Raw genomic sequence first — 26,690 nt, forward strand, 5'->3', positions numbered from 1 at the left:
AAGGGAAAAAAGAAAATGAAATACCACAGTATACTAAAATGCCCCATAGATATAATATTTATGTATCCATAATAATGTAAATAGTGAAAAATTAACCACAAATTGCACCATAGTTTTGGGAGGAAGGGATAAGACATGATGGTTTAAGAACGCAAACATTTTATGTATCATACCATAACAAAAACTAAAAAATATCTAAAAGTGATCAAAAAAGTAGCAATATACGTACTTTAATCATAAATAAGGAGAGTATAAATTTAGAAGAAACAACAAAAAGAACTGAAAGCAGCTGCTTCTGGGGAAAACTGGAGGGACTACGAAGGGGAGGGGCGTTTTGTTACATGTAATATTTTGACTGTTTAAACTATGTGCATATAGTACTTTGACAAAATAAATACTTTTAAAAGAGATTTCATGTATATCATTTGACTCCTAGTGAGGGAGGTATAATGATCCCCATTTTACAAATAAGTTAACTGATAGTCCAGGTTAAGTAGCTTGCCCAAAGTCAAAGCCATTACACTTTCTCTGATAATTATACACAATGCTTATCATGGCATCATTTAAACAGATAATTAAAAGAGGAAAAAGAAATTGTTTTCAATTCCCATTTTTACTTATTTTTGTAAATATTTTTAGTTTTTATTCTCCTCTACTGAAGATGACTAGTTTATTGGTTACAGAGAACAAGAAGGAATATTCACATTTAACCTTCTGTTAACAATGGATTTTTAAAAGAAAGCTGAACAAAGATTGATTCTTGGCAAACATGGAAAACAAAATTGCATTCAAAATCCAAAATTAAACACTTCGTTTAATCATTATTTTTAATTGCTGTAAAATACACAGAACATCAAATTTACCATCTCAACCATCTTTAAGTGACACTTCAGTGCCCTTATGTGCACTCACACTGTTGTACAATCACCACCATCCACCTCCAGAACTTCCCTTTCTCCCCAAGCCCGAGCCTCTGGGAACCACCATTCTACTTTCTTTCCCTAAGAATTTGACCACTCTAGACAGTCATATAAGTGGAAGCATAGTTAACTGATGATTCTTTCGCGATTGGTTTACTTCACTTCGCACAATTTCCTCGAGGTTCATCCACGTTGCAGCAAAATTTTTTAAACTAGTTTCCAAAGCAGTAAAACCCAATTCCTTGATAATGCTGTGAGAAATTAAAGCACAAGTGAATTTAAGAGTGTGAAAATAAGGAAAATCTCACTTAAAATGGGGTTAAGAAGCGCTATAGGGGGAGCACTCATGCACTACCACTTGCTGTGTCTTGGGTGACCATAAGAGGAAGAAACGTCTTATACACCCCAGCAAGAGGAAGGAAGCTTTTCCTCCTGGCCCAGGAACAACCCAGCCAATGAGAACCACCCGCAGTTCACTTAATGAGAAGCTGTCACCACTCTGACCTCTCCTCCTCCTCGAATGAACTTTCGTTCAAAACCACCCCTCTACAAAGGTAAGCTCCTCTCCTTTGTTCCCTGGACTTGCCTGTTTCATCATAGCTTGCCTGTCCTGAATTGCAATTCTCTGCCATTCCTAAATAAACTCATTTTGCTGGTAAAATAACTGGTTATTTCATTTTTAAGGTCAACAAGAGATACTAGTTAAGAAAAATTAATATTCCTCTCTCTCAACCATGATCAGGGCACAAAAGAATAAAAATAATAAGCCACAACGTTAAACTATTGAGAAAGGGTATCTTGGTTCTTTACAATGTATACAAAGAAAGGAAAAAAAACTACTTTTGTTTTCGAAAAGTCCAAACAATTATTTTTCGTCTAAGGCTGGTGCTCTTTCATGTTGTGCAGCAAAGGTCTATAAGGAAGGCCTTCTGTAAACGCAGACCAGGTCTTGGTTTTCTGTTTTAAGGGTGGGGTCACACAAAAGACAAAAGTACTAACAATGTTAGGTGTTCACAAAATACTGAGTCACGGTAAATATCTTATAAATCAGAAGCGAAACAGCCTCCAGTCACACAGAACTCAAGTAGGAAATACATGAAATCTGACCTTTACAATATGCTTTGAAAAGGTTCCCTTGGGTGCAGTTTAAAAAAGAAATGCTTGTTGTATGCCTTTATGTTCCCCTCCATTCTCTCACTCTGAATCTCTGCTCTGAATACCCTGCATTTATTTCCATTTAAAACTCACAAAGAGCTCCCAGACAGCCTTTCAAGGGAACCGCTAAACAGAAAAGCACACCAGTACTTCGAGATATCAAAAACATCACTCTGATACTAGGGTGCGGCTGGTTCTCTGAATTTTGATTTATGATGCAACTAGAGTCACCCACAGAATTTTAACAAGGACTGATAACCAGAAGTGCTTCAAGTGTCCAGGTGTCTCACAAGCACTTAAGCAAGAGCTATGCTATTCACACACTCAGAATATTAACAACAAAAAAGAAAAAAGCCTGCTTAAAACAAAGTCAGATGTTTTATATGACAACTATATAAAAAAGCGTTGTAGGCAAGACATTCATTTTTGTTTTATAAAGATTATATCACTTGGCATGTCCAAAACTAAGTGATTACCACTGCTAACTAAAATAAGACTACGTCAGTGATGTTTCAATGCAAAATTTCCCATTGTCTAAAATTATCTGCTTCACTTGCTATTTTTCTAGATACTATGTAGTTTCGCCCAACTTCTCAAAAGCCAAAGTAGGAAGTATCCAGTGCTGCCATTCCCTTAGTTCTTAAACTGCTACACAAGCTATTAAGTGGCACCATTCTATGCGACAGCCACTGTAGGCCAAAACAGAAGACCTTAGTCATCCCAAAAGAAAAGTGAATTTATCACTTTTTACTTTCCTTTCAATGAAGACAGATTTTTGGCTTGAGGGAAGCATATAAAGTTTTTTCTCTTCTTGTCTTTTAGGCTCCTCCTGTGGAGGGCCTTTTAAGGATTTTGAGAGAATTTTGTCTGGTTTGTGATTCTTACAAAACCCAGACTACTTGATAGAAGGACACCATAAAAAAGGTCCATTCCCAGAGGGTATATATCTTAGGACATGAAACACTTTACCTTGGACTGGAAAACAAAAAAAAAAAGCTATAATAAAGACTTTTGTCAAGCTCAGGGGGATTTCTTGAAGGCACTAATGATGTAGAAAACATTTTAAGGACATTTTAATGATTCTCTAATTGCCATACAGGATAAAATCTCATATATAATGCAAGCCTCATATTTAAGAAAATTTTTAAGGTTAAAAAATTGTAATCAATATATCTTAAAGGATACATGTGTGCACATGAACACAAACACATAAAGTTGTCAACTGTACCAACTCTACCAAACAATAAATTTCATAACTTTGCAAAACAATCAGCAAATGAATTAACAGATAGTAAACAGAAAAATGCATACAATCCCTTAAAAGTACCCTCAAATAAAAGTGTTGCTGCCACTTTGTTATAGATTTCTTTCTAGTCCTATCTTCAAGATCACTAAGAGCACAGTTACACTGGAAGGAAAAAAGGAAACTGAGATTGAAAGATACACATAAAAGATGAAAAAACAAGCCACTTTACTCCCACCACCTCAGTTTATTTTGAAATTAGTTCAGTAGACATTTGGAATACGCACTGGTATTTTGGATAGGACAGGCTCTAAGACTCCTTCCAACCAAATATTCTATTATCATCAATTCCCAATACCACAGAATTAATGGGTTTTAACACTTCTAAACTTCCTAAAAACAGTGTTACAAACATGACGTGCACTGAGTAACTGAACAGGCATCGAGGAAATGAACAATCTAATTTTCAGTTGCCACTGGAAGTCTAGAACCTGTGTTAAACGAATTTTTGAGAGAGACTCTTCCAGACATTAATATGTGCTTCAAGCATGGAGATTAACAGCTGCTGGATCTTAAACTATACAAGTCAAAAAAAAAAATCACTGTCACTTTATGAAAAGCTGGCAAATTTAATGATTTCTGAAGATGCTGAGAGTATTTTCAAAGTTAACTGTCCTGGCCTGTTAGTTCAGCCACAAGTTAGAACAGTGTTAAGCAGAAGGTAGCAATAAGTTTAAGCCTTAATTATTTTTACTCAGAAAATTGAACTTTCACAGGACAGTGTTAGAAATGTCTAGGCTTAGTTTAATTTAGTCCAATTAAAGTAGCTTCTTCTAGTACAAAGCTCATTTTTCCAGAAACAATTTTTTTCAACAGGGTACATCTACATACATTTTACTTGAATTGTTCCATAGAAATGCATTCCTCTTGTTCTTTCCTGCTTGTATAGGTAAATAAATTTTGTCTAAACCCATTATCAAGTTTTTAGATATCTAACTTCCCTCTTGGAGTCTTTACTTTAAAGCTTTTGACAAAAGTCCTATTTTACCCTTCAATATAAGTCCTATGGAAACAGAAAAAACATAAGCAACTTCATGCTTTCCACGTGCTAATGTTGAATTCTAGAGTTTATCTATCAGCTAAAAATGGAATTCTATTATTTTTAGTGTAGATACAAATGCAATACTGGAGCCAATTTATGAGGGTTCTATGGGGTGAATTAGTAAACTGTCAGCCTACGAAGATCTAGTCAAAAACATCCATCCTTTAAATGTTTGATGAAAGTACTGCTAAAATTCCAAACACTCTTAAGTCATGGATGGCTCAAAATTTTATTACTATCTGAAAATAATATCCACATGCTATGGCAACCTCTTACATTCTTCCTCATTATTCAAGTATCTTTTGAGGATTCTCTATTACACTGAAAACTTGGCTTGATATATTAGAAAAATAAAGAGGCTAATATAGCTACAGTTTTAAATGCACTTACCTTCCTAAGCATGAATAGTTCAAAATTTAAAAACTGCAGCAGCCATTGGTTAAATACTTAGGAATATAGAGAATTTTGCTAATACACCTCTCAATCATAAAGAAAAAAGTAGATGTGAAATGACAAACTTTTAAATTTAGTTAGTCCATGAAGAAATTTATATAACCATATTTTATAGAGGTAAATCTTTACCCTTCTTTCCCTCCAAAAGTGCTGATCTTTAGTAATGGCTCTTTTTTGTGAAACAAAGAGTTAAAACCATCTCTTTTACTCCCAAATGAACGTCAGTCCTACTCAGAGGTGCCATGTTTTATTTAAAACATACTCTTTCTCAGTAACCACTTTGTTCTAATTGGCAAGGCAAAGCCAGGTCCCTAAAGCACATAGCTCGTTACATTCAGTTTGGATTACAAAAACACACGATGAAACAAACTGCATCGAAATGTACAAATTAACAGCACAGGAGTATGGGACAGGGCGGTAGAATTAGATTGCAATGTGGAACAAAATCCACAGGGAGGCTGGGGAACAAATCACTAGTGTCTCTATAAACTACACAAGGTTTCCAAATGAGCAAATACACAAGGCAGAAGACAGGCTTTTCCATAACTCAACCAAATTGCTAAATATGGATGCAACAAAACATGACTTCTTTTCAACACTATTATGCACACATAGAGAATGGAAATACCAACAATAAGGTTTAACAAATGAAATCTGCAGGTTGCACTGTCTAAATATGAAACTCATCTTTGCCTTTACACTGACAATGTGCAAACAGCCCTGCAATTAAATCACACCTCCAAACATTTTTTTAAAATTCTTCTGTGAAACTAAACACAGGAGACTAAATTAGAAATGGTGTTTCACTATGTAGTGCAGGGAGCAAGGTTAATAAGCTAAAAGTTACATGAACACGAACAGGAAAGATGTTAAGAAATGATCTCACCCCCAAAATAGAAAATGAGTTAGACAAAAACACTCCCCCCCACCACATATGCAATCTTTTCCCAAATTTGTTACTCTGTGAAGCTTCCAGCACTGTTTCTCTTGATTTTCCGTGGAGCTCTAAAGACAAACTGCAACTGAACTAAAAGAAAAAAGAACAGGAAAAGTGTATACCCGTAACCTCCACTCAAAGGCAAAACAATGTTACTGCTACATCCTCACAGGGTTTTTACAGTACAAACCCATCAAAACCTACTACCTTCACTCCTATCAAAAATGAATAGTGGGAGAGGCCCAGTCCAGTGATGCAGTGGTTAAGTTCATGTGCTCTGCTACCAAGGCCGGTTCCCTTTAAATTTTTCTTAATCTTGGGAACATTATTTAATCCATTTGAGCTGAAGTTTCCCTATCTGTAATATGGAGATACAAAATCACCAAAGTTGTAAGGATCAAATGAGGTGATATTGTGCAAAATGGCTTTATAACATAAAAGCAATGCAGAAATCTTAGTTACTAATGCAACTGCTTAATCTCAGGATTTTACTGCCTTTTTAAAAACATAGATATAATTGTCCATGCCCTTCTTCCATCTTATTTCACAAAGAGTAATTCTTTTTCTACTTCTATTTTAAGCATCCCTTTTTTTTAGCATTCCCCTTTTAAGATTACGTACCCTTGTTATTTTCCTCCAAACCAGAAGTCTTAGATTAAGGTATTTTTTTCTTCTCTATATTCAATATTTAGTCTAAAAGTAAATTAAGAAATTTAAAACAAACCTTTAGTAATAGTTAAGATTGTTAACATAGTTACTTCTACCTTACACACTAAGAACCAGCTGGGCAGTAGAGCTTTTAAATGCTATAAAATTTTGTATTGTTAAAGATCATATTTTAGTTAGACATTAATTGCCTGAAAATAATGCCCTGTTATTCTACCCATCATCCCTACTGTGGACTAGGTTAAGTTAAGTGCAAGGAGGTTATAACCAGGAAAAGTGTCAAAAAGCAACCTCATTGTAACCCTCTAATTCAAGCACAAAGGGAGAGCCAGATCAAGAATTAGTCTAAGTATCTGTAGCATAGTGGAGTCAAGGCCACTGAGGCCCAAAAAAAGTCTTGTGGTGCTTTCCTGAGTCTATCTATGTGTATTCCTGCCAAGCCTAAAAGGAAGCCCTTAAACCTAAATCTGATCATTCCGATTTAGTTTGCATTAGACTACTAAGAACATGAAACATATGAAATATTAGCAGTTAATTCTTCTATCACTTTTCATGTCATACAGGGTTGCCTTATTACATGAAAAGGGGCCAACCACATCTAACCCCAGCAGGTCTCAGAACTAGAGGTCTCCAAGCTTCTTTGATAGAAGTATATCATCAGGATAAAATTTGAGCACATACCTCTTACACATCTATTTGTTTTAAAAATAGTTATATATTCCTGGTACAACTCCTCCTCACCTCCCCTAACAACTCCCCCTCCCCAAAAGATATATATCTCTCTCTCCACCTGGAAACCTGTGAATGAAATCTTATTTGGAAAAAGGACCTTTGCAAATATAATTAAGGGTTTTAAGATAAGATCATCCTACATAAGGGTGAGCTCTAAATCCAGTGACACTTGTCCTTGGAAAAGAAAGACACACACAGGAGAGAAGGCCATGTAAAGATGAAGGTAGAGACTCGAATAATGTGTCTACAGGCCAAGGAATGCCAAGGATTGCTGGCAGCCACCAGAGAACAGGAGAGGCATGGAATGGACTCTCTTTTAGAGCCTCCAGAAAGAACCAACTCTGCATGTTGACACCTTGATTTCAGACTTCTGGCCTCTATAACTGTGTGAGACAATAAACTTCCGTTGTTTTAAGCTACCAAGTTTGTTTGGCAACTCTAGGAAAGTAATACCAATAAGACTATATACATTGTAAAAATCAACACTATATGAAGCATGCTACAAATAAATAAAAGTAAAAATTCTAACACTTTCTCTCTACACCTCAATAGATAATCCTGGGCACCATTATAGAGACCACAGCTTTAGACCAACATGGGCAGAAATAAAGCCAAATGACAGAGCCAAAATATCTTAAAAGACCCAATGACTATTAAATTTCTTTCATTTCTCCTAAAAGAATGACAAATTTGCATAATGTTTCCTCTTAAGGCCTAAAAGAAGCTACCTTTCTGCTACTTATAGCACTGACCATTTTGTTTCCCAATAGTAACGCAACAATTATTTTTTTGATAAAATTTCCATAACAATATTATCTTCAACACATTGCTTCATTTATCTTGACTAGCATAGTAATTAACTACACAATTTAAGAATGCTTATTAGTGAGACAGCAAACTGCTACAGACTAAGAGGTCAAAAAGGGTTACTAGAGTTCAGCTGTGCTAATCAGTTAAGGACCTGCTGCCCTTGTCCTGCTTTCATTTGACAGCAAGGAAGCTACACCACAAAGAATAGGGTTTCTAATACAGAAAGTCTTACTGTATTCAAAAGCAAGTGTTAGGGAAAAAAAACACAAACAAATAGAGAAAACGTGTGTTTGTAATTGTGGTATCAAAACAGTAGCTGAAAACAACTTATACATCCATCAACAGGGGATAGATAAATTGGGGCATAGTACAATGAGGGTGACCAATAATTTATCAACCAAACTGGAACACTTTGAGGAATACAAAGGAATGTTATTAATTTCACTGGCACAAAAAGCATAAACCGAGACTGTTTCAGGTAAATCAGGACATTAATTATAATAGAATACTGTAACAGTTAAAATGAACTAGACCAACATGTGTCAACATGATTGGTTTCTAAAAGCATTTTTAAAAAGCTGTAGAATGACTGGTGCAATATACCACTTACACATTTTTAAAAGAGAATCATATATTGTTTATATAAATACCATTCATAATAAAAACTATGAATACAAGGATAAGAAGGATAGTGCTCGTCTCTGAGGTGCAAAGAGAATGACTGGGGTAAAAGAAAATATCTATGAGGGGCCTGCCTGGTGGTGTAGTGGTTAAGTTCACACGCTCCACTTCAGTGGCCTGGAGTTCACAGATTCGGATCCCTGCCACAGACCTACAAACCACTCATCAAGCCATGCTGTGGAGGTGTCCCACATACAAAATAGAGGAAGACTGTCACACATGTTAGCTCAGGAGCAATTTCCTCAAGCAAAAAAAGAGAGAGAGAGAAAGATTGGCAATGGATGTTAGTTCAAGGCCAATGTTCCTCACAAAAAAAAAAAAGAAAAAGAAAGGCCAGCTCTGTGGCCAAGTGGTTAAATTCATGCATTCCACTTCAGCAGCCCAGGGTTTCACCACTTCAGATCTTGGCCCGGACATGACACCACTCATCAAGCCATGCTGAGGCGGTGTCCCACATAGTACAACCAGAAGGACCTACAACTAGAATATTCAACTATGTACTGGGGGACTTTGGGGGGAAGAAGAAGAAGAAAAAGAAGACTGGCAACAGCTCAGGTGCCAATCTTTTAAAAAAAAAAAAACAAAACAAAGGAAGAAGCCATCAAAATCTTTAAAAAAGTAAAAGAAAACTATCTATGAGATTTTAGTTCTCTTTTAAAACATGTTATAAAGCAAGAATAAAAGGGGAGAAAATGTTAGGATTTGTTATGCTTGGTTGGCTTGTGGACGATTATTATACTACTCTCTATAATATTCTGAATTTCAGACACCCACATCAGACAGATACCCACCAAAGGACACATAACGGCTGCTCTCCAATGAGCTGATCTGTCTCTTTTTAACAAATACAAGACCAATGTGTGTGTTATACTCGAGAAATCTTTCTTGGACTTTTAGCTTTAAAGAAATCCAAGAGTATACCATAGTAATCAGGAGAATTAAAAAGACAGAAATGGGGCCAGCCTGGTGGCACAGCGGTTAAGTGCGCACGTTCCACTTCAGCAGCCCAGGGTTCACCAGTTTGGATCCTGGTGTGGACATGGCACCGCTTGGCAAGCCATGCTGTGGTAGGCGTCCCACATATAAAGTAGAGGAAGATGGGCACGGATGTTAGCTCAGGGCTGGCCTTCCTCAGCAAAAAGAAGAGGATTGGCAGTGGATGTTAGCTCAGGGCTAATCTCACCCACCTCCCCCCCCTCAAAAATACAGAAATGCCCTATTCAAATGCTCCACTTTAAGAGCAGCAGCTGCCTTTCTTCTGGTAAAACATGATCTGAAAAATCAAGGTATGACAAGCACACAGATTCCACTACCCTCCCCAAACCTCACCACACTATAAACTGACTCATTGGAAGTAGGTATTTTGTTTTATACTATTTTACCGATGGGTACAGGGTTCCCATAATTTCTAAAAAGAAACATGCATAACAAGAAGTGCTTAAAATTTTCAAATTCACTATGTTCCTCGAAATTCAGCTGTAATCTACAATTCCTCCCTGTCAAAAGTAACTGGAATCAGGCCGCTTCTAGGCTGAACTTCTAGCCAGGAATGGAAGCAGAAAAGCGATTAGAGTGTAACTCCAAGCAATAAGAGTTACAAATTCATGAGGAAACATTTTAATCCACATGCTACAAAATGGGAAATTGTTACCCTGTTCTGGAAATCACTATGAAACTCAAGCTACCTAAAAGAAACATGTCCGTATTTTGGTTTACCTACCAGTCCACCCTATACCTAGCATTGCTATTATCACTTACCTTGGATGTCAACATTCAGACTCCCTATGCTGCAAGCTACAGCCAACTTTCTTTTGCTGATTCCAGAAAGAAACTAACCACTTTTGGAGTCTGTCAGATGTAAGTAGAATATGCTTTTCTAAAATTTATGATTTTTACAATTACATTAATAATAAAAGTCTGAACTTATAGACAAACAAAATCAAAATAAATTAAAATCCATCCCAAATACTCCTACTCTGGGACAATCAAAAGCAAATTTTTCATGTATCTTCTTCCAGCTTTATCCCATACAACTATATACATATAAATTACATGTAGTCTAATTGAAAACAGGATACTACACATACTGTTTGTAAGTATTCTCAATCAGCATTTAACTAATGTCCCTATGTTATTTTTAAAAGTGAAAAAAATCCCAAACAAACTAATGGCAGGTTAAGAGCATTATTTATGGAACTGTATTATTTAATAATCATTTTGGATTTAGATATAAATTTTGACAGCAATGAACAAGCTTGATAATTTTCAAATTGGCTGTAAAGTACGCAGCAATGAGGAAAATAAAATCCTACTTTAACACTAGCTATTTCAATCCCTTAAAACCTACCCAAAGTCCATTTTGAATTTAAAACAGTAACTGTATGACAATATCAAGAAATAATAAAAGTGAAAATGAAATTACTACACAGAATAGTTTTCTCCCAGAAGACAAAGGCTAGTAACAGAAATACGTTAATTATAACAACATTTTCTCCAAAGATAAATATCAGAACCCAGCATCTAAGATTACTCATATGAATAGATACCCGAAAACAGATTCCTACAAAACTAAGTATCCAGTTACCTCTAGAGTCATTCTAGAATATGTTTCCTATACAACACGGATCATTTGCTTTATTTATTGCAGTATCACTCACCAATAATGAGGCATAAGACAGAAGTTAAACATGAAACAAAGGTAAGCTTACTTAACTACTGTCCCACTAAGAAATATATATTTGAAAAGTTACATTGAAACTAAGTTTCAGAAAATTAATTTCACCATTAGCTTCTAATTTAACAGATGCTTTACTTAATAATCTTCAACTCACAAGAGACTCCTTACACTTTCCTTCTAGTCCTGTCCTTTTCTGTAAACTGACACAGTAATGCATTAAAAGTATTCCTTTGTAAAGGAAACCTTCTGCAAAAGGTAAAAAGAGAAAGCTTCTCACACTGTGAATAATCACCTTTCCCTTACTTATCTAATTTTATATAAATCATAGAACAGCAAGTCTCTCAAATGTTAAGTCTTAAATGGAACAATATGTTTAAACACGTCTACAGTTTAAAAGAAATTGCTTCCTTTGATTTCTCAATGAAGCACTTTTGTCATAGTCTATAAATAAGACACTTCTGTGTTGGTTTTTTAAGAAATTACTGAAAATTACTAAAGATTAAGTACATACAGATGTCCAAAAGTCCACAGGACCAACTGGTTCTTATTACACTGAATACGTTAAATGTGTGTTCTGATAAGCATCTGTCATCAGTGCTACTCCAAGAATCTTCTGTCTCTTGGGACATTTCTTCAGGCTCACTCCCTTATAAAGTATAAAATGATCTATAGATTGTAGCCACTTTCTACTCACCACCCTCCTCCATCCCTGACAGCAGGCTTTTCTAAGGATGGTGGAGATAATGTCACATTGCTGAAGGAGTTACTTCAGTCAATTCTTTAAAAAATTCTGCCTTCCCCTCTTACCATTCTGTTTGGTGTTCCTGTCATCCATATTTTTATTTAGCAAAACTATTCTGTGAAAAGCACTGCTTTAATGATAGCTGGGATTCAATATGGTAGTACAACAGGTCATTGTGAATTAGGTATTAGATGCGCCTAAATATCAAAGACTAATTGTGCTCTGATTTTCTATTCTACTCAATTTTTTAAAAATGCTAATCATGACCCGATTGATTTCTCTATCCACTAATGAATCACAATACCCAGTTAGAAAAACTGCAGCAAAAAAGCGTTTCAATCAATAAATGTTTAATCATCATAATGTAACTATAAATACCATGTCATGAAATTTTGTTGCTTTCTATTATAGACAATTTACTGATTCTTTCAGTAAAGTCATACAAACCATATAAAAATGTTTAATGAAAGAAAAGGATAGTATGATAGGTAGCATATTATCAAGGAGATAGAAAAGTCAAAACAAGACCAAAAAAAACACCCTCAGCTTTAAAAATTGGAAAGATCTGCGGCAAGATCAATTAACAACTTATGTTCCAGGTGCTTAAATATCATCCTTTTCAATAGTTTAGACATTTTTCCATAACTTCAAATAAACTGCAAATCTGTTAAGCAAATCCTTCCTTTAGTGATAATATAAAAATAATTAACACTCTCGACTGGGAAGGATGATATATCACCTCAAAGGTGGGAGAATCCTTCCCCAAACTGCAGGTGTTTCTGGCTTCTGCTCACAGAACAGCCTCAGTCTTAAGAGAGACGTACCCAAACTTCCAAACAAATGTACAGAATTGTGATTTGAGGAAGAAAAATACAGAACATGTGAAAGGGGGACTGATGGGGAAGGTAGAAAAATAGCAAACAATTACAGGAATGGAAAAAAATACAATATAGTAAAATTAACTCTTGCCTGTTTGTGTGGTGCTGGGTTTTTTTAGACTAAATAATAACCTCAGACAAAGAGAATCAAGAAGAGCATTTTAAATCCCTTGTGCCTCAAATCGTACCACTAGAGTCGATCATTTCCTGGTGCTTCCCCAGAATATTTCCTTTAAATGTCCTAGTGACCTTGGCATATCTTGGATGAAAAGGCTTTCAGGTCAAAGGCACTTTAAGGCTAAGAAAGAAGCATTAGACATTTGTGAAAAAACTCCAAATAGTCTTAATTTCAGCCAGGCCAAACCAGGGTTCAAGATGAGAGTTGTCAAAAAATAAAAATAAACCCCTCCCATTTCAAAGAGAGGAATTTTGGTTGAGCTGTGAGCCTTTAGGAAGCCAGGTTGGACACCCTTCTAACATACATGCAAATGGCTGACCAGGACATTCCTCATTCTGTTAACAATACAGAGAAACACTATTATTTGTTATATAATTTACCAGCAACTGACAATTCAGTGGTTTTTTAGTAACTCCCACTTTCCATATACTCATTTCTGTTCTCTTGTTATTCCCTTCCAAGGACCTCAAACAGCCCAGCAATCTTTTATAAAGAAAAGGGAAAATACCTGAAGTGATGGCGGGGCGGGGGGGCATCACCATTTGGCAGAATATTTCATCAAAGGCAAACAGTTATCAAGTTAACTTTAAACTGGCACCCACAGTTCCTAACCTAGTACCCTACTATCTCAACAAGACTTTTAAACATGTTTCTACAAATTTCATTCAATTTTATGTAACAAGTTTTAACAAACTTACTTTTTTACCACACAGATTTATTTTGAAAAAGAATCTTGAACAATCTCTAACTAACCTAATGGTACACAATAGCTATTTTTTAGATTTTTCTATCTTTTGAAAGTACATTGTATACTTTACCATATACTTTAAAAGAGTATTTAAAATCACAGTGGCTTTGGCCAAAATAACTTCACTTTACCTTGCACATCTCATGCCTCTGCTACCATGCATTTCTATCTTCTTACAAGAACAAAGTCCACAAATGCTTCTTTAAAGTTCAATGATCTTTTTTCATTTGAATTTTAAAAAGAACACCAGATCCTGCCTCAGCAAGCAGGACGCTATTAGTCCTTTCTTTCAAATGATGTTGGGGAAATCATCAGTGTAGGGGTAAAGACAAAGAAGAAAGGAGACAGTATTTTCTTTACACACTTGAAAATATCCTCCTACTATTTGTAAAGGCAAAAATGGCAAAGTTGTGTAAATAGTAAATGGACAGATGTCAGAGAGATGATAAATAATTATAACCATAGCAAATTAAAGTGCAGCAAGTCCAAAGAAACACAAGGACCATGGTTAAACTGTCTTCACTGGTAATTGTCTAAACTTTATATTTAGTTAGGCACATGAGACAGTCTTCTGAGTATCCGATGTGAGAAATCTTACTCAAAGGTGCCTGGCCTTCTCCCAAAGCCACATTCTATTGAATTATAAGGGGGAGCTAGCCCTCTATGGAGACAGTCCTACAATCTAATATATACTTTGTCTCACTGTTACTTTTATCCTTACTATAAAGTTAAACTCTCATCAAGGAGGAAGCATTTCTTCCTATCTGTAATTGTAGATATGCAGAGTAAGAAAAGCAGAATACACTCATTTAACATGGCAGTGATATTGTTAAAAGTTCGATAAAAATCAAACTTACCAGTATTTTTCCCTTTTAAAGATCTAAAGTATTTGACAAATTCCAAACTTTTAACACACAAACTCTCTCAACTCTCTCAACTCCTTCCCACCTATCCCCTAGTTCAGGCATAAATGTAAAGGTCTAAAGCTTACACTATGATTCTTTCCTTGCCCAAATAGCATAACAAAAAGAAGATGATAATTGACAAAGATTTTCTCCTTCATCAAATTTTAGCCAGGCTCTTCTTTCATCCACCCCGCTCCCCGAACATTAAAAGATTTAAACAAACACTAACACAGTTTCTAAGAGCTCAAGGCTCCAGCCCTAGGATAACCATAGCCCCTCTTAAACTGCCTGCCTGAGAAAGCTCGAAGCTGCTGCAATATTATGATTTATAAGAAATATATAGAAGCCAGCGCAGTGGTGGAGCGGTTAAAGTGCGCACACTCTGCTTTGGTGGCCCGGGGTTCGCCAGTTCGGGTCTCAGGTGTGGACATGGCACCAATTGGCACACCATGCTGTGGAAGGCATCCCACATATAAAGCAGAGGAAGATGGGCATGGATGTTAGCTCAGGGCCAGGCTTCCTCACCAAAAAGAGGAGGATTGGCAGCAGATGTTAGCTCAGGGCCAGTCTTCCTCAGCAAAAAGAGGAGGATTGGCAGCAGATGTTAGCTCAGGGCCAGTCTTCCTCAGCAAAAAGAGGAGGATTGGCAGCAGTTAGTTCAGGGCTAATCTTCCTCAAAAAAAAAAAAAAAGAAATATATGTATTTGGTCATTCGGATAACTGAAATATACTTCTCAGATATATTTGGTCTTTATCCACAGTTCCTGGATCACGGCTCCCAAAACCCTTGGAATTTTCCCTTCCCAAAGAAGATCAGTCATGTGATCCAAGGATTGAACTTTCAGTCCCACCACCTGATTTCCAGGGAGGGGAAGGGGGCTTGGGGTCAAATCTATTGCCAATGACTTAGTCAATCATGACTACATAATGAAGCCTCCATAAAAACCCAGAAGGATAGCTCATCGGCCCTTGTTCAGAGAGTTCCCATGTTGAGGAACCAGAATACTTCCACATGCCACCTTGCTGGGCTCCAAGCTCCAGAAGGAGAGAAGCTCCTTTGTTCAGGACCTCGACCTACGTATCTCTTCATCTGGTTGTTGATTTGTATCGTTTAATACCCTTTGTAATAAACCAGTAATCTAGTGAGAAAAATGGATTTTCTTGAGTTCAGTGAGCTGTTCTAACAAATTACTGAACCCAAGGAGGGGGTCGTGGGAACCTCCGATTTTCAGCTGGTTGGTAGAAGCACAGATAACAACTTTAGCTTGTGACTGGTATCTAAAGTGAAGGGCAGTCTTGTGGGACTGAGCCTTTTACCTGTGGAATCTGATTCTATCTCCAGGTAGACAGTGTCAGAATTGAGTTGAATTTCAGACACCCTGCTGGAATCTGAGAACTGCCTGTTGGTGTGTGGAAGCACAGGTAAGCGCAGGCACACTCATGTTGCAATGGGTCCAGGAACCCCTTTGCAGCTGGCAAAAGAATTTAACATCTGTTCTAGCCAATACCTGACTACAGGCCCCTGACCACCCTATCTTAGAGCATTTACTGACAAGCGATTACAACTGTAAATCCCTCTCCTGTCCCTTTGAGAGGTTTATGTATCTCCTACAACTCATGAGTGTCTTTCTTAAGGACACGAAAGTCATTTCTTTAAAATGTAATCATCAGGAAAGACAGGGCCTCAGTCTCTCGGTCTAGTAGGGGGATAGAATCCTAACCTCATAACTGTCAGCCAACAGACACAGCGTACCTAATCATCATTCACACTGACCAATCCTTTGTTAATTTTCACTTCCCTGATTCTACTGAGCCAAGCTAGCAACTCCTCCCTAATCCCTCATTCTCTCTTTAAAACACCCAGTCATCTCTGTACAAACAAGTTCAGCCTACACCTTCTTCCCTACTGCAGCAGTGTAGCACTGATTAAAATCTGTCCTTATCACTTTAACTAGTGTTCAACTTTGTTTGTCTTTGACAAAATGAAGTAATAAAGAAGGAAAGGTAAACACATCTGAGTTACTTTATATAAGCGATCATTAGATATAAAATGCTTTAAAAAAAAAAAAAAGCAAGGTTTCAACTTCATAAAGGAGTCATAATTCAAGGAGTCAACCAATCAGCATTTAGGGGCTGGAAAAGGCCCTTGGCAAACATTAAGCCCAAGCTCTTCACAAATGATGAATCTAAGGGTCCAAAGAGCTTAAGTGGCTTACCCAAGGTGATTTCAATGAGGTATTGGATTAGAAAGGGCTATTTCAGCATGATTCTCTTCCTGACTCCAACACGAAAACATTCTTTTTCTTGTATTGTCATTGGTAAAAGCAACATTCACCATTAATCGTTCAAGTCAAGATCAGAGGTGAACATTATTACCTTATTACAAGTTTTTACAATTCCACTGTACGTCAACAACTACACATGAGGAAAGTTTGTTTGGTGCAAGTACATATAAGATTTCATTTCACTCAGGGAAGCCTGTTTCAACAGAAGCATTTTGGTGAGGAGAAACTGCTTTCACAAACAAAACAAAACAAAACCCCATGCATAAACCCAAAGGAAGGCCAAATGATTTAGATACTCTTAAAAACAACCAAAAGAAGAAAAATAAAAATAAATTTAAAAACCCTTTTTCTGCACTTACCAGCAAAGCATTTGGAACAGAGGTTCATAGTCTTGCTGGACCTGGGGCAAAAAAAAAAGAAAAAAAAGAAAGAAGAGCTAAAAATTCAGTATCACGCTAATCAAAACATAAAGATGTTTGACACGTAGGCAAGGAATTCCCTGGCCAGGCAACTCAACTAAAATTAACGATAAGTTCCTAACCAGCCACCCCTCCCCCACAACAAAACAAAAACAAAACATAACACTTTGCTTGTTATCTATGAATTAGCCAACCCTTTATTTTTTGTGATTAGCAGCTTATGCAGGAGCAAGTTCACAAACACTGTAATATGCCCAGAAGATGACACAGGAGTCAATTTATCCCACGATCACCATATTCCCTCTGTTCACACTGGAACATATACCACAAAGTTATCACACAAATTTAGTCTGTAAAACTTTCTCCTCGTACACACACTCATTTATCTCCATAACTTCCTTAAACTTTTATCTCATCTTCTTTTCCCTCGTTCTAGCTCTATTTCAGATCCTGGTCACATTATGACCTTGTTGTTTAAAATTCTTTCTTCAGATGTTTTCCAGTCAAATTTCTTTTCATGTCCTTTCATCTGTTAATAATAGCTACAATTCACTGAATACTACCTTGGATGGGCACTTAACATATATATCTCATTAATCTCCCAACATCTTTGAGACGGGTATGACCATATTACTTTGCTTCTAAAATGCACATTTATTTATTTTTTAAGATTTTATTTTTCCTTTTTCTCCCAAAGCCCCCTGGGACACAGTTGTGTATTTTTAGTTGTGGGTCCTTCTAGTTGTGGCATGTGGGATGCCGCCTCAGCATGGCTTGACGAGCGGTGCCATGTCAGCGCCCAGGATTCAAACCAGCGAGAAACCCTAGGCCGCCGAAGAGGAGTGCAAGAACTTAACCACTTGGCCATGGGGCCGGCCCCTAAAATGCACTTTAAAAAAAATCTCATCAACATTTCTACAACCAGGAGACATCATACAATTGGCTACAAGTTATGAATAATTTAATGAGGACATGTTCCCACCACTTCCTCCAAGGTGTTATTAAATTGAGGCGTCTTAGAAATCAAGGACATATAGTCTCATCCCCATTTGACAGGTCAGCAGCTTACCCAAGGTCACACAGCTGGGGAACTGCAGAGGAAGGACCTGACCTCGGGTCTCAGCCAACTCCCAAGGCCATCCTTTGTTCACAACAAACTCATTCCTACAGCTTTCTTCCAAAAAACTCCTAGAATATTCTATGTCGAATAAGCTGACCCATTTATTTACAACCTCATTCCTCAGCAACTCCCCTCCCAGTATCTTAGTCTTTGCGCAGAGCTGCTCCTACACATAGAACAAGCCAACTTTCTTCTGCTTTTCTTGGTAAATTTTACAATTAAGAAAGTCTCCCTCAGGATGTATTCATAATGACTACGACTGTTCTCCAATGTACTGGAATCCAAGACCTAACAGTTAGTAATTGTGGCAGGGTAAAAGAATTGGGGGGGGGGGGCGAGGGGGGGACTCATTACTTCTCTACTTCTCATTCCCAAAAGAGATGCTATATTAACAGGTGGATCTTTCTTTAGGACTCTGCTTAATATAAAGACATCAAAAAAGTAAGGAAATTTAAGTATTAACAAATGAATAAACAGACGAAGAGATGTATTAATAGTGCAATCTAACATTTATTACATGCCTACTATGTAGTAAGCATAATATCAGATGCCTTCAATCCCATTTAATCAAATGAGGATACAGAGGCTCCAAGAGGGTATATAACTTGCCAAAAGTCACAGAACAAGTAAGTGGATGAAACTGGTCTGCCTAACTCCAAAGCCTGTCTTTTCACCATGCCAAATTAGGGCCTCTGCCCCCAACATAGAAGCTGAGGGAGTCTGCACTCTGGTAGTCTGGGAGAATGGTCCCACAGCTAAAGACTTAGATTTGATCTATGGTAATCAAGTCAGCTCCCTGAGAAAGTAAAGCCTTTCATCTGGAGGAAGCACAACCATTGCCCTCTCCCAAATAGACACACACACACAGGGAAGCGACCCAAGGCTGCCAGTCATTTCAGTCCCAACTCAAGGAAATGCTGGGGATGCAGGAATTCCTGTGTTACTAGAACTCCCTCCAGGGAAGCAGGCTTCTTCCAGATGTGGTCACTATCTCTTGTCCATGCAGTGCCACAGAGGACCAGAGGTAACTTGTTTATTACCTCTGCTGCTCCCCATTGTCCAGCAGGAATCACAGAAAGCCAGCAGAGAACAACTGAGGGTGGTTCAGCACCAAGTGTACCGGTTTTAACACCTGTGTTTCACAAAGGCAGTAAGAAAAAAAATGGCAAAATAGCATTTTTCTCTGCATCCCCTTATCTCTCTTCAGATAGTTTACGTATTTAAAATACCCACCTATACCTATATACTATCTAAATAACATCCATTCCACTTTCTGAATAGGAATTTTTCAGCAACATGGTTATCAATAAGGTTATGAAGAATACAGTTACTGATATCATTAATCAAAACAGAGATGTCTGAAATCTGAAATAAACCAGATTTTGGTTACAGAAATAAGGGCCACTGGTAATGCCAACTTGGATCACATAGGTCAACAACAATGAACTCAAAAGAACTGGCAGAGGCTTCTGAACTGGCATTGCTCCTTTCTCGTGCTCAACATGTAAAATTTGAAGATAACCACAGGCATACTACTATTGATTGCCCATGGAAAAGCAGTGTGATCAACTTGCACAGTCCTGGGATAGACAAAAGAGTTCTCGACATGGCAGCAAACATGAAAGGTAAATATGATTCTCTTATGTTCTCACTGCTCCAAAGAAACTGCTCTTACTGAGATCTCTAACAGCTACCACAATTCTAAAACCAAGGTTTAATAGGGTGAACAATGGCCACCCAAAAACATCAAATCCTAATCCCTGGAATTTACCTTATTTGGAAAAAAGGTCTTTGCAGATGAATTAAGTAAGGATTTTAAGCTTATCCTGTATTATTCAGATGGGGCCCAAATGATATTACAAGTGTTTTTCTGAGAGGCAAAGGGAGTTTGGAGAGACACACAGAGGAGAAGGAGACGTGAAGGTGGAGGTAGAGACTGGAGGAATGTGGTCACAAACCCAGGAATGCTGGGGCAGCTACTAGAAGCTGGAAGAGGCAAGGAATGAATTCTCCCCGAGAGTCCCCAGGAGGGAAAGCAGCCCTGCCAGATTTTGGACTTCTAGCCTCCAGGACTTTAAGAGAATAAATTTCTGTAGTTTTAAACCAACAAATTTGTGGTAATTTCTTACAGCAGCCTCAGAAAACTAATTCACAGTTACGTCTCTGACCTCATCTTACTCTCTCTCTCTCAGCAGCATTCAACCAGATAGATCCATCCTTCTTGAAACTCTCTACTTCTGCTTTCTTGTCAGGCCAGTCCTGGATCAAATCTACTCCCTCTCCCTCAGTTTTCCTCCCACCTGTGTGCTCTCTTTTAGCCATCTTGGCTAGCTCCTCCCCCACTGTCAAGACCATTACCTGCAGGTCCCAAGACTCAGTCCTCATCACCTTTACTTCTCACTTAGTGATCTCATGCAGTCCCATGGCTTTAAATACCCTATCTATACACTAAAGACTCACAAACAGTAACCCTCATTCCACACCTCTTCATCTTGCTCCAAACTCATGTATCTAACTATCTGATATCTCAACATGTAGCTCAGACTCAACAATTCAAACTAGAATTCTCACTATTCCCCCAAATTTCCCTGACCCATTTTGTCCACCTTTATAATGGCCAAAACCTTCTTCCCAGTCAATCAAGTCAAAATCCTAGAAACCAACTTTGATTCCCTCTTTCCTAGTCTCTCATACACATTACTCAGCAAGATCTACTGGCTCTATTTCCAAATACACTTCAAATCTATCTACTTCTCTCCTTTGTCAATGCTTCTACTCTAGCCATCGTTAACTTTCACCTAAGGCCACTGTACATGACCTTTTACTGATTTCCTCACTCCTACTCTTGACCCTTTACAATGATTTCCCATAGAGTAGCCAGAGTAATCATTTAAAAACAAGTTAGATCACGTATTTTCTTGCTTAATGCCATCAAATAATTTCCCATTGCACTTAGTATAAAATTCAAACTTCCTACCACAGTCTTGAAGTCCCCTCATGGTCTAGCTCTGCCTACCTCTGCTGTTCTTTTCTTACCATTTGCTCCTCTCATTTACCACTTCCCAACCACACTGGCCTTTTTTCTGTTCCCAGAATGTGCTGCAGAGCTCTTGTCCATGCTGTTCCCTCTACCGTTAAATCATTGTAAGACTGGCTCTTTCTTGTCACTCAGGTCCTAGCTCAAACTTCCTTAGTAGGCTTCACATGACCACCCAATTTAAGTTAGTCCCTCTTCCTGTTTTGTTTTCTTCACAATGTCTCATTTTTCATCTCACCATTGGCCTGTTTCCTTGATGACTATCTTTCACCACTAGAAGGTAAGTGTCATAAGAGCAAAGACCCTCTTGGTCACTCTTATTTGGTACTTAATAGGCACCCAATAAATATTTGTTAAACGAAGAAATAAATCCTCTCTTGAGGGCATGAACCATGAAAAATCTAAGTAGATTTCAAAAATCTATTTTGTAAAAGTCATTCACACACCACCTAGAAGACAGGGCACCCACAATTCCTGTAGCTATCAGCCTGTCATTTCTCAGGAGCTTTGTCACACTATATTACCTACACCTGGTAGATAATGCCACCCTGTGTATCTGGCCATGATTTGTCACTCAGGAGACAAGTGGCAGATACTTTCAGAAATTTCTTTCTAATGAGATGGAGTTGGAAAGAAATCAGCTTAAATTTTTTTTCTTCTTTCAATAAATAACATTTAATGATATTTTCTGGTTTTGAAAATACATGCCCCTTGCATAGAATTTAGAAAAAGAAGAGAAGTATTTAAGCAAAACCCAAAAATCACTGGTAATCCTGGCCCTGAAAATATTAGAACTGTTAACGTTCTGAAATAATTCCTTTTTATCTTATGGATAGATATATAACACTAAGAATTTATTATATTTAACTCTATTGGTAAAGTTGTGTGCTATGTCCACAGGTGTGCATGTTCTTATGCTTTACAGCATACACACATTACATATTTTCTTTTGCATATATCACATATTTTGCAAAGAAATGTATCATAAAAATGTGTAAATTTCATTTTTTCATTTTATATTTACATTTAACATTTCCCACATCATTAAATATTCTTCAAAAACATTTTTGTTGTTTATACTAGTCCATTACATGCTAATACTACAATTTATTTAGTCACTCTCCCACTGTCAGATGTTTAATCTTCTTCCCAGATTTTTTCTATTATAAATATTGTTATAATGAGCATTTTTGGACATAAATCTTTGGTCACAAATCTTTGAAAAACTTTCTTTAAAACTGATCCTGAAAAGGAGAATTACTAGATGAAAAAGTATGATTTTGGTAAGTATTGCCAAATTACTTCCCAGATAAGTCCTGTCAATTCACACTCTCATCAAAAGCATCTGAAAGCACTTTTTTCAACACACTCTCACCAACATTGAGTAGTAGTATTTTCAAATCTTTGCTTGATGGGAGATATGGTTATCTTGCTTTGATCATGTGTTTTCTTCTGAAATAAAAAATTTTCAAATTTTGAAGGATACTTTTCAATGAAGAATAATAACCTTTCAGCTAACTCATCTTGAGGAATTAAAATAACATTCTTAATTTCTGAGAATTCTAGAAACATTTTATTCATCATATTTTCCCAACATTCATACACTACAGTATCTCTCACCACCCAGAGAAACACACACATGCCAGGTCTCCCCCCAAAATATTTTAATATAAATGTGGAAATAAAAAACCCTGCACTATATCAGTGTTCCTCAACAACAGGTCTTTTTTTTGTCCAGTAATAAGGAAGAAACTGGGCACAAGAAAAATAAAGACAAGGCAAAAGGAAAATCAACAGTATCAGCACATAAATTTGCCAAGCCCTTCCAGTCTCATGGTCCCTAAATTTCTCTAGGTTAGGCATGGATCATAAAACTTAAAAAATCTAAGGGCTGGCCTAATGGCATAGTGGTTGAGTTCGTGGGCTTCACTTTGGCAGCCCAGCGTTCATAGGTTTGAACCCTGGGTTCAGACGAACACACCACTATTCAAGCCATGCTCTGATGGCATCCCATATACAATACAGAAGAAGATTGGCACAGAGGTTAGCTCAGTAACAATCTTTCTCACCAAAAAAAAAAAAACTTAAAATAACCTAGACTACAATGGGATTTCCTTCTTAATGAAGAGAACCAATCTGTAAAAAACAACTAGTTGTATTTCCTAATTCAATCTCCTTTAATAATCCAGAGGAAGGAGAGGAGAGGGAAATGGAAGAGTGGAGAGCTAGTAGGGAGGGGACGAAGGAAGAGCAGGAAAAAACAAACCACAATGCATCCTCCACTCTAAAAATCATCCCAGATGCCTAAGAGGTAAGATTACGTGATTAAAGACTAGTAACAATCTGCATGCCACCTCATACACTTAAAACCAGAAAGTCTAACTTCTTACAACAGCTAGGATGCAGCAAACCGCTCTACTAAATCATCACTCTTTGCTCACCCCAGGCAAACAAGAAAAAGGCCAGTTCAGACAGATGACATCCTAGATAGCAATGACAAAGCAGGCTTTCAGCAGTGCATCCAGCCTGTCTGAACTGTTACACATCACTCTAAATCATTCAGATGATGTCTGCCAAGTTTTCTTTTTAAGGAAATATTACAAAGGAAAAGATGGAGTTGTTAATAAGGGGGATTAGTTTCTAGAATGTAGCAATATGGGGTCGTGGTACTTTAAAAGCTAATTTCAATGTAACAATTTAGATTCCAGTTCCGGTATTGTAATGAACAGTGTCTTAACATTTTATACCAAATTCAAGGACATAGCATATGCCTCTGGTTTTGTCTGTTTTACGTCCTTGCACTAAAAAGATATAGAGATGTAAAACAAGTCACATTATCATCTGTGGCCCTGTACACATTACTAAAAACTTAGTCCAGCTTTTAATCTAACAATTAATCTAATCTAACAATTAAAACAAGATGAGACATGGCCATCAATAAACTTAAAAAAGTTAAAAAAAAAAAGAATAAAAATGAAAACATATATGGGGCCAGCCTGGTGGCGCAGTGGTTAAGTTCACCTTCCACTTCAGCAGCCCAGGGTTCGCTGGCTCAGATCCCAGGTGCAGACCTACACACCGCTTATCAAGCCATGCTGTGGCAGGCATTCCACATATAAAATAGAGGAAGATGGACGTGGATGTTAGCTCAGGGCCAATATTCCTCCGCAAAAAGAGGAGGACTGGTGGCAGATGTTAGCTCAGGGTTACTCTTCCAAAAAAAAAAAAAAATTAAAACATATAAAAGCCCTTGTAGCAAAGCAAGAGAAAAAAATAAATGAACTAAATAAAAACGCCAAATTAACTTTTCCACATAAGAGAAACTTAATGACACTATCAACTCTAACACACAACGTATACAGTGGTTGCAGCTGTCTTAACATACATGCCCAAAAATAAGGGAAGGTTTTCTTCCCTAAAATTATCCCTCAAAAAGAAGGAATTGCTTTACAATTAAACCCTTACTTTTGAGGAAGGCAGTACTAAATACCAACAGAGGAGAAAGAAAAAAAGAAAGAATAAGCTTCCCTAAAACCTAGAAGTTAAAAAAAAAAGAAAAAGCTTCCAAAACTCCTGGAAGTGAAAGATCCAGGGATGCAGTAATGCCCAGGGCAAGAGCACGTAAAAGTGCAAAAAAGGAAGACCATGTCAAAGAAATCAAACTCCCAGAGGCATCGTATCCAGAGTCTGTGAAAGAGGTGAGACAGTGAACTCTCACCACTGGGCAGAAACACTGAAGTCTGGAAGGACATCGGACAACACTAGTGTCAGATGCTTTGTCAAAGTTACTACACCGACAAGTTTTTCTGTTTTTTGTTTTTTTAAAAGATTGGCCCTGAGCTAACATCTGTTGCCAATCTTCCTCTTTTTCTTTTTTCTTCTTCTCCCCAAAGCCCCCAAGTATATACTTGTATATTCTACTTGTAGGTCCTGGTTGTGCTATGCGGGACGCTGCCGCAGCATGGCTTGATGAGTGGTGCCATGCCTGCGCCTAGGATCTGAACCGATGAAACCCTGAGCCACCAAAGCAGAGTGAGCGAACTTAACCACTCGGCCATGGGGCCGGCCCCTATACCAACAAGTTTTAAAAGGAAGTCAAGCATAGTTTTAAACACAGATTTAATACTTACTTCTGGAGTATGATCTCACAATTACAAGAACGAAGCTGCCACTGAAAAAGGCCTTTGAAGATCATTTAGAAAGCAATGCAATCCAAATAAAAAGAATTCCACAAGCCTTGGAAGGTAAGGAAGATCACAACATCAAATGATGACAACTCTACCACAGTTATGTGAACAGATTCTTGTGGCTTCAGATAAAATTTCCAGTCAGAGGAACTTTTACGGATTTTTAAAGTGCTCTATCTCAAACAACTTTTAAGGAAGTGAATAACTGTAAAACTGTGGTCAACAACTAAACACGGTGTTAGTAAAAAATATTAAAGACAGTTATGTCTCTGAAGATGTGGAGGGTTCAAATAAACCTGTTTCATAAAAAGAGCATGGAAAAAGTAATATCTTAAAATTCATATTAGGAACATATACAAATGCATATAATTTTATATAACCTGTGATCTTAAATATGCATGTGCAGTTACCACTGGGGTAAAGTGAAGAATATGAGACCTCTCTGCATTATTTTTTTACAAGTGCATGTAAATCCACAATTATCTCAAAAAGCTAAAGAAAAGATTTTTAAAATATGTATGTGCAATTCATATTTTAATTAGACATTTTAGTATATCATCTACACCCCTAAAAGTTTCTATATTCAAGTTGACCAAAACATTTCTTTTTCTGATTGAGATAATAGAGGATTGCATTATATCTGAGCCTCTTGATTTGCAAATATATATATTTTAGGAAATTCAAACCCTGTATTAGAGTAAAACTAATGCTCAGTAGAACTCACTTTTGTAGTAGAGAAAATAGCAGCAAAAAAGACTAAGTTCAGTGATGCCCAGCTACCTAAAGAAATTGTATACAAGTTGGTTATTAAATTT

The 26,690-nt window shown here is 37.2% G+C and overlaps 1 protein-coding gene across 1 annotated transcript in view; it reads right to left on the bottom strand.

Moving 5' to 3' along the window:
• Window positions 1–26,690, bottom strand: part of ZFAND3 (zinc finger AN1-type containing 3) — a 309,393-nt gene that overhangs the window by 189,762 nt on the left and 92,941 nt on the right. Inside the window, exon 2 of the mRNA XM_046640155.1 lies at window positions 17,472–17,512. Within this exon, the coding sequence (XP_046496111.1) occupies window positions 17,472–17,512 (41 nt within the window). The remainder of the gene's footprint in view (window positions 1–17,471; window positions 17,513–26,690) is intronic.

The sequence above is a fragment of the Equus quagga genome, chromosome 15 (assembly GCF_021613505.1).
Source record: "Equus quagga isolate Etosha38 chromosome 15, UCLA_HA_Equagga_1.0, whole genome shotgun sequence".
Classification (NCBI taxonomy): Eukaryota; Metazoa; Chordata; class Mammalia; order Perissodactyla; family Equidae; genus Equus; species Equus quagga.